The sequence below is a fragment of the Quercus robur genome, chromosome 3 (assembly GCF_932294415.1).
Source record: "Quercus robur chromosome 3, dhQueRobu3.1, whole genome shotgun sequence".
NCBI lineage: Eukaryota > Viridiplantae > Streptophyta > Magnoliopsida > Fagales > Fagaceae > Quercus > Quercus robur.
This window is the reverse complement of record NC_065536.1, coordinates 50,900,221-50,909,353: the sequence shown is the minus strand read 5'-3', so window position 1 is coordinate 50,909,353 and position 9,133 is coordinate 50,900,221. Positions and strand designations below refer to the sequence as shown.

Below are 9,133 nucleotides of genomic sequence, written 5' to 3'. Positions count from 1 at the left end.
GTTATGACGATATACGAGAGGAATGAAGAAAAACTCGTGATTGGTGTGAAGGGGAAGATCTGTTTATGATATAGTTCAAGAAAGAGTCGTCTCATTTCCTTCTTCGTTCTTTCTAATTTGTTCACTTTAAGGCTGGTTCTGAATGCCGCGTAACATCATCTTCAACCAACCTCCACTGTACGTACCTTTCGGTGTGGCCACTAAAGAATTGCTTATACACTAAACAGTTGCTTATATACGCTTACTAAAAGACTGACTTTCATTCATTAGGCCAGCGTGAAACTAAGAAAGAGAGATGTGCCTAAAGCGGCATGCAAGCAAACTGTTCACGCTAAGAGAAAAGGAGAGATGCTCACAATTACTACCACAAGAAAGCCGCCCCCCTACCCTATCTCTAAAGGGGCCCGTCACTTTGTTTGTACCTTCTTTTCTTGGCTTAGGCTTCTAGCGCGGCTCGCTTCGCTTTTGTTGCGGAGTGGGTGCTTGCCCTTAGTTGGGTTGGGTCAAACTGAACCAGAACTTTAGCAGCAGCCGAGCAAAGTCACCAACAACACAAACAACATTCAAGCCACAACAACGATAGGTCTTCCACCCAAAAACCTCCATAGCCTCATTACCAAACAAACCATTTATCCCCCCACTTTTATCTCAAATCCTAATCGAATACTCACCGATGTTTTAGAGAGAGAGAGAGAGAGGGGGGGGGGGGTTTGTTGGAGTTAATAAAGATGCAATATAATGAGCAATTATTGGATTTAAGCTGTTTGAATTTTGTATGGCTCATGTAGTTGAGTTGGTTTTAGTACTTTCTATAGTAGTTTCTTGGTGTAACATTGTATTATCGAACTAATGAATGAGCCAATGAATCGTGACATGTTGCTCCCTGGCCCTCGTGTTTTTTCCTTCATCTTGCGTTTAGCCAGTCTTATTTGTTTTTTGAGAGCAGTATATTAATATATTGGTTACAGGAATAATTACGAGAAAAATGAAAAAAAAAAATACGAGAAATATATATTGGAAGAGAAATTTACAAACATCAAGCAAACTAGGAGAGAAGTAACAATACAATTAAAACAAAAAAATAAATAAATTTGGCACTTGCTCTATATTGTTGTTTATTTGTGATTTCTAGTTTGTTTACTTGCTTTACAGAGGGGATTGGGTTCGTTTGATCCGCGTAATAGGTTTGCAATTATCGTGTTTCCTATGTTTTGATGGTTTATTGGTTGGTAGGTAGATGCAATTCATTGAAGAGGAAGAGGACAGAGCATTGAAGTGTATTGAATACATTTCTGTCACGGTAGTTGAGAGAAAGAAGAAACCTAAGAATGCGAAAATTAGCCGTTGGCTTGAACGCACCATTTTGTGTTTCCTCTGCTTCGTGGGTCAGATGAGTGAGCAGTACATAGTGAGAAGGTTGTAGCAAAGTGTTTGCTTTCAAGGTTGTATCCATGAACAGTACACGCACAGCATTAATGAAATGGTACGTTCAGGCTTTCATCCATTCGTTTCAGCTAGAACTTTTGCGCATTTATTTCGTGGCACTGTAGTCATGGGTCCCATGATGAGTAAAATGCAAACGCTGAAACACTGCCCAGAAACGCAATCCAAACGCTACCTTACTTAAAGTGAGATAAAAAATGACTAACAAAATAAGTTGGCTTATTTGAATTCTTTTTGATAAAAAGGTCAAACTCTGAAATTTGAATTGGATGTGAATGGGTGATAAAAGGAGAATATACACTACAATCTTCTGGTATTACCAAGTTTTTCTACAGAAGATAAAAGGAGCAACCTGCAATTATAGTGCTAATGATTTTATTTACATATTATCCTTTTTAAATAATTGAAAAAACTAAAGTTTAAACATTTTTTTTTTTTTTGGGGGATTATTTTGTTTTTGAATTTATATATCTTACTTACAAGGGCCAAAACATCCCGTTGATGATGGCCCATAAGCCTGCTCTTGCAGCTCCATCAACCAGCCTTTAAAACTAAGGAGAGAACCCATTTAGGAACTCTGAAGGCCGAAAGCTTGCTACACACGAAATTAGCTAAAGAAGTTGTTAGGTTTTGAAATTAGTGAAAAAGCTCTCATTCTGTTTGTGTATCTGAATGAGGCTTTCATGTCCTAAATACTATTAGCAACCTCATGTAGTCATCAATCATCATGAAATCTCTAAACTAATTTTGGCATAAAAAGACATTCTATATTAGATTTGGCTTGGGTCTAATGCTCCTGTATATTGTATCCATCAAGATCATGACACGTGGCTAAAAGTGGATATATTTTATAATCTTGGCAAGTCTAATGAATAGGAGCACCAAAACCAATCTTTGCGCATCTATGCTAGCAACCACATTTCCAATTTAAGCTCCAAACATTCCCATTGTTTATTTTTCCATGACACCAAACTTTGCCCTTCTATGCTAGCAATCACATTTCCAATTTAAACTTCAAACAATCCCATTGTTAGTTGTTGCTTATTAGAGAACTTTTTGGGTAGTAGTGAAAAAGATTATCTTTAGGGTTTATTTATTTATTTAGTGAGAATCTATTTTTAGTGAAATGGAAATATGGAAAATGAGTTGGGGTTTGCTTAAGTTATAGTTAACAAAAATAAAGTTGTACCTAAAAAAATTAATTTTTTTGGATTATAAGATAAGCTAAAACAAAAATCTCAAATGTAGAGTATTTTGAATTCTATTATTTTTTTTCTTAAATGATTTTAATATTTCATTTGATATATACTATTATTATTGATGTTATTTTTTTGAATAGTTTCTTGATTTAAAAATAATAATTAAATTGCTTATGTCACATTGGATGCAAATTCAGTTATGAACTTATGAAAGCTAAATGAAGATAATATTCTTTTCTTCTCAAGAAATGTGCTATTTAGCAAAACCTTACCCCACTAAGGCTATTGTTCCTCCTTTACCCACACATCGCCACTATTTACTTTTTTATTTTTATTTTTTATAATTCAATTCTTTTTTCACACACTAAAGTATAGGCGTTTTTTTAATAACTCATCACATCCACACATACATTTATTATGAATTTCATCACTGATAAATATGACCTACTTTAGATACTTTTAGTGTGATCAAAATATATAAAATACTAATTTATTATCTATATAAATTTTCATATGAAATATTGGGAGGAATTTTAAAAGTGGACATATAACTGACAGGAGAGAAAAATTATGAGTAAAAAGGATAGAAAATTTAATAGCACATTAGAACATTACTGTAACAAATGACATATCTTATTAACATATCTTATTAAGGTGATTTTTTGTGTTTGGTGTGTTAAATGCTAAAAATTTAGCATTTACCACACAGCTGATGCTGCTTTAAGAGCCAGTATAGCCAATTGTAATTTTAGCCAAGTTTGGTGGATCCTGCCAACTGGTATCCAATTGTTCGCTTTTATATGATCATGAATTGCATTTCATAAGCAACAGAAAAAGAGTTATCGAAGAGCTTGGCCAATTTTAATGTTTTATTCTTGAAACAGGAGACTTTTAAAATAAAAATGTTTTGATGTAAATATTATCTGCAAAAAGGTTGCTCCAACACTTCCACAATAGAATTTCTACTGAAATGCAGAAATAGGTAGAGATCTCTCAACACTTCTACAGAACTTTCTGTTACATTGTGGCACATGGAAGTAAAGCTGGTTCATTCAGCCATACTAGATTCATGACTGTTGACTTTGCCATTGCCTTTGCCTTTGCGATTCCAGATAGAAGTCGTCTCAATAAGCTTATGGGGTACAAGCCGCCTTTCTCGCTTAGTGAGTTTGCGGAAGTTGTGGACTCTAAGTCTAGCTATCTCGGCCTCCTCTTCGGCGGTCATCTCCCTCACTACCACTGTTAGTCGGCACTCGGGTCTCTCTTTGACTCCACATTTTCCTTTAGCATGATAGGAAACTCTTTTTCTATAGAACCCCTTTCCAACAAATGCCTCAGCTGTATAGAAAGAAAGAGCGCAAAATAAGCTGGCTAAAATAAAAGGAACAGCAAAACTTCACTTGTATCATTTACCAACAAGGAGACGGTCTAGATCCAAGCCATGGTTATGGGTGGCATTTGCTCGGGCTGAGTGGATAACCTGCAGAGAACAGATTCTTAGCTCATAATTTATGTTGGCATTTCATTTTTTTTTTTTTTTAAATAAAAATAAAAAAGGTCCTCTGCCCAGGTACACCTAACACACCCTCATGGCTCAAGTACCAAGGAGTGGGATATTATTTTGTGAGTCATAAGCACATGTGGCAACATTATGACATAAATCAAATAGATTTAAGTGATTTTAAAACCCAAGCACTAAATCTTTTTCCCCTCTTTTATTGAACAGTTACAATGCAATTGATGGATCTTAAACCTATGACCACACCCTCCACCTAGCACTTATTAGGGGAGGAAATGCCAGTTGAGCTCGAGCTCATTGGCATATGCTAAATCATTTATTTTTTTTTATAAGAAAAAAAATAAAGAGAAAATGCATATGCTAAATCATTTATATGATAATAAACAACTATTTGCATGACACCTTAAAGAGAATTAGAAGGAAAACTAAATCTGGATCACAGAACCAGAAAATGCATCTCATTGTTTGCATCAGCTTCCTCTACAACAATGGAAATTACAATAAAACAAGTTCACTCCAGAAGGCTGTCTAGTACCCAGATTCTCGGTACTCACTTCTGTACTCCCATATGTTTAACCAACCCCCCACCCCAAAAAAAAAAAACAAATAGAGATTTATGAATGAAGCTGCTATAACCCTTAATTGGTAATGTTGACAAGTATAGAGTGCTTGTGTCACCTGATACACAGTTTTTGCAGCTCGCTTTACTGTTACTTGTAACTGCAACAGTGCATCCTCAACTCGCATCCCACGAACTAATGCAGCAACCAAATTGACCTTTTTTGGACTCTGAAAGTGCATTTAATTAAGGGGCATATCAAGCATACAATTTAAACAGATGCCATTCAGGTGTAACAGAGTAAAACATTTTTAATGGTCCATTACAAGAGATCCTTTATGTTTAATGTCCAAACTACAATATAACAAAAATCAAACAACAGGCATCACTTTCACTTTCATAGGTTTTAAGCTTTGGCCCCAAGAGGAGTGGGAAGGGGAGATTCAAACTAGTGAACTCCATTTCATGAGGCGTGGTCCTCAACCAATTGGCGATTGTACTACCCCTGGAATATTTGTTCCCCTTGTTTAAATGCATCTGCCTTTCTTTTTCTGAATTCTTAGAACAGCATCAGTAAAAAGAAATGCAAAAGACACATATATTACATATAAGAATGTTCACAGTCATGGGTCTGTTACTTCATATACTAAACCAGGGCTTTAGTATTGACCAAATGGTTAATCAGACATTAAAATAATTATGCAGTAGGATTAGGGAAGGATAAATAAAAGCTTAGATGATATTTGCATTCTTTTCCAGTTGCATTCAGATAGGAGTTAGTTGCTATTATTTAGATTTAGTTGTGGTGAGGTTATCTCATCTTTGGACTATTGGCTATTTATGTATGTAAAACATGAATAATAAAAAAGCAGAATTACAATCCTCAATATATATATATATATATATATATATATAATCAGGAGGTTGGTCACCTCTAATTCGACTAAAATTCTATCAAACCAAATTCCTTTAAGTCCGTTCATAACATACCATAGTCTCACTGTGAGAATAACATATCTTGAAAGTTGTCCCAGGGCATTGGCCTGATGACAACAGTGTGGAGTGGAGTTGGGCTAGATCTTAAGATGAAATCTTACTAAGTTGTTTTTCGATTAAAAAATCTTAGCAAGTTGTTTTTCAATTAAAAAAATCTTAGCAAGTTGTTTTAAACCCCCTCTCATTATAATGGGAGATGTTTAGGCTTTCGTGGTAACTGAATCATAAAATTGTGCTTTACATAGCATTTGAATACTCAAAACCATAGTGTTACATTCAGATTACTGTGTCCACCAATACAAAGTAGAACCATAGTCATTTGTTTCAATCCTCATAAGTATTTATTGGAAAGCTTAATAAGAAAAGTTGAATATACACCCATCAAGAGCTATCTCAAAAACAACATAATCATTTCAACAGCTCTAATAATCACACAAGACTGAAACAGAACGAATCAGATATACAAATGTCCCATACATATTCCCAGAAGAGACTGACCAATGGAAAAAAAATGTGGCATCTCATACCTGTTTAATGCCCTTCAATACAGCTTGAACTGTTGAAGGCTTAGAGACTGCTTTCTGGTTCTGGTCGTCACCTTTTCCACTACTTATTGCTAATACAGGAGTCAATGGAGATGGAATGGCTGCTTCCTCAGATGATTCTGCTAGTAACTTCCTCGAACTGGAAATTCCCTGGAGCAGTAAAAGTTTTAAATAAATAATGATAATAAAATCTAAAAAGTATTCACGCACACACCAACACACAATTAATAAAGTTGAAGACGAATGTTTTGCATCAATTCTTCTTGTACCTAAAAGTTTCCCGCTGATAAAAAGTCTTGTCAATACATTAAACAACATATTCAGAGGTATTGTTCAAGCCCATCAAGTAGGGAGTACCTCAAGTACACACATTTTGATGAAATTTACTTTAGAATTCTAGATCCACAGATGATTTAGCATATATGTCCAGGTGTGTTGGAGGCATGTCATATTTAAAATGCTACACAGCTTCTCTTTTGAAGTATTCATTTTTTGATAACATAGGGAACCTTTCTAAAGTATTAATTTTTTGATAATTGTTACAATAAGTGGGGGAGAGGGGATATGAACCCCCAATAAGGAAGACTAGGCTATGCCACCGAGCTACAAGTCTCTTGGCAAGTCAGGAACAAGAACTTAACTACATAATTCAGGAGGGCACGGGGGGTGGGGAAGGCAAGGAAAAGTTAGCAATACCAATTGTTGAAAATACTGATAAAGAGGCCTTGAGATGTTTGCAGAAGGGGGTCTCCATAGTCTCTGAAAATAAGTTAATTCACCTGCAAAAACAATCTGTGCCATTCAATCCTCAAATTTAAGTTATGATATGATATGCCAAAAAAATACTGAAGGGCATTGAAATAAATATTATTCCAAAGACAGCAACAAAACTGAGATTTCAAGCACACAACTCAGTTGTGAATGACTGATGCAACAATGGAAAAGAGAAATGCTACTTAGAACATTTTTTGTTACTAAAATCAGTTAATTATCAAATTTAAATTTCACTTTACACTCTGTATATGGAAAAATGTTTCAACCAAGTAAATGTGAGACTAACCAGGCGAAAAAGAGGATTCCAAGTGAGATGAAGAAAAGTTTGCTGATAAATTGTAATTATGTTCCACTCTTTTCCCAACACTACGAAGTACGAAGTGTATATGTCTGTGCCAGCCCACCATGATCACAAAAGCTAACTAACAAATCTTCAACTAGAAAAAAAAATCAAATAATCTACAAGGAAAAAGTAGCACAATTAGACACTAAAATCAAATAAAACAACAATGCATAGAACGCTAGACATTCAAATTTTAAACAAATAAAAAAAATCCAAATTTTCAATAACCCAATAGAAATGTTGGTCTAAAAAAAAAAAAAAAAAAAAAAAAAAATACATTTCAGTTTAAATCAAATCATTCATTTAAGACCAACCCATTTGGAGAAACATATAAAATTCATACAAAAGTTGTGCATTTATCAACATAACCCTCCTAAACCTTAAACCCTTTAGGGTTTATAAACTGAGTTTGTTCTTCCATTCACAAAATGATGCACCTTATCACACAGATTTCAAGCTTGTCAAAAAGGCAAATATAACATCAACAAGGCAAAACCCAATTCTTTCCCAAATCTAAAACTGGAAAACAAATGAGTAATAAGCTCACACTCAGAGTAAGTACTGTAAGAATGTGAGCTTTTCCAGTAACTTTCGTTTTCGAAATTCCCGGGATTTCTCGGGAACCAAACAGAGAGTGAGCGCGTGAGCTTTACCTGAATGAGAAGTTAGTCTCCTGCGAGCAAGTCAGCTTCTGGGAGAGGGAGGTGTAGTCCCAAGCTTTCAGTAAAGAATGGAAAAGCCTCAGGTCCTAGACAGACAGGGTGGGTTTAAACCGACCCGGAAACACAGACAACAAATGGGCTTATTGACGGGTCCTGCTGGGCTATATAATAAAAGTATTTTTTTTTTAAAAATATTTTAAAGGGAGTTTTATTTCCTATCCTAAGCAAAAAAAAATCTATTATCACAAATAAATAAATGCACAATTCACATGAAAAACTGTGAGTAATGGAGAAAAAGTGGTGAGTTTTAAAAGTAACAAGCAGTCAACCACAATTTTCACATAGAAAAATTGTGGTAAAAGTTGTGAATTTTTTTATGGTACTATAATATGATGAGGGTGGCCATTTGTGTTGATGTTTGCATATCGTATTTACTTATGAGTATTTAATTATATAGGTCAACATGAGCACGTCATGTTTGTTAATTGCGACAAGATCCATTGACACAAACACAACTTGTTTATTTAATAGGTTAGATATGTCATGATTCTCATAACATGTTTAATAAATGAATTGTGTTATGGTGGACACAAGTCACACAACTAGACACATCCCATTTGATAAATAGGTCATGTAGTTAATTTAATATGTTTACTTGGTATACTAACATGTTAGCAATTCTCACTTTATTGAAGTATAAGTATACGTTTTGTTTATTTATTTTTAATGAGAATAGTATACAATTTGATTCCAAACAAAGTTACAAACAATTCAAATATAACTACAACTATAAACTTTTTGAAGGGTAGACTTGATAAAATTGACCTTCAAATGAGTTGAAACATGTTTCAGGTGTCAAAATTGAATCTATCCGAATCTATCATGAACCCGTTAACCTTATGTGGTGTGGTGTTCGTGAATCAGGTCAAAAGATTCAAAATTGCCACCCCTACGTAGTGGCCCTACATACGAGTCGGGTTTGGATACCACTGCTCACTATCCTACCCGACTACTAATGGTCCGGGTTGAGTGCTCCTATTCATATGGGTTTTGCAACGATTCAATATGAAAAGACAATTTTACCCCCCTAAAA

General features: G+C 34.8%; 1 protein-coding gene across 1 annotated transcript; it reads right to left on the bottom strand.

Annotated features, from left to right (window-relative positions):
• Positions 1 to 3,535: 3,535 nt before the first annotated feature.
• On the bottom strand, positions 3,536 to 8,181 carry LOC126718257 (uncharacterized). Its single transcript, XM_050420369.1, has 7 exons — positions 8,032 to 8,181; positions 7,322 to 7,494; positions 6,958 to 7,040; positions 6,244 to 6,411; positions 4,840 to 4,950; positions 4,056 to 4,122; positions 3,536 to 3,980 (listed from the first exon to the last, which is right to left on the bottom strand). Exons 2-7 carry the CDS (start codon positions 7,440 to 7,442, stop codon positions 3,691 to 3,693), a joined length of 840 nt encoding a protein of 279 aa, XP_050276326.1. The 5' UTR covers positions 7,443 to 7,494; positions 8,032 to 8,181; the 3' UTR covers positions 3,536 to 3,690.
• Positions 8,182 to 9,133: the final 952 nt, after the last annotated feature.

Excerpts from the sequence above, each read along its gene's own strand:
- LOC126718257 (XM_050420369.1), bottom strand. The coding sequence starts at position 7,442 with ATGGTGGGCTGGCACAGACATATACACTTCGTACTTCGTAGTGTTGGG. Across the intron at positions 4,951-6,243 it reads TATTGAAGGGCATTAAACAG|AGTCCAAAAAAGGTCAATTT; the intron begins GTATGAGATGCC and ends ATGCACTTTCAG. Across the intron at positions 4,123-4,839 it reads CTGCAAAAACTGTGTATCAG|GTTATCCACTCAGCCCGAGC; the intron begins GTGACACAAGCA and ends TGTTCTCTGCAG.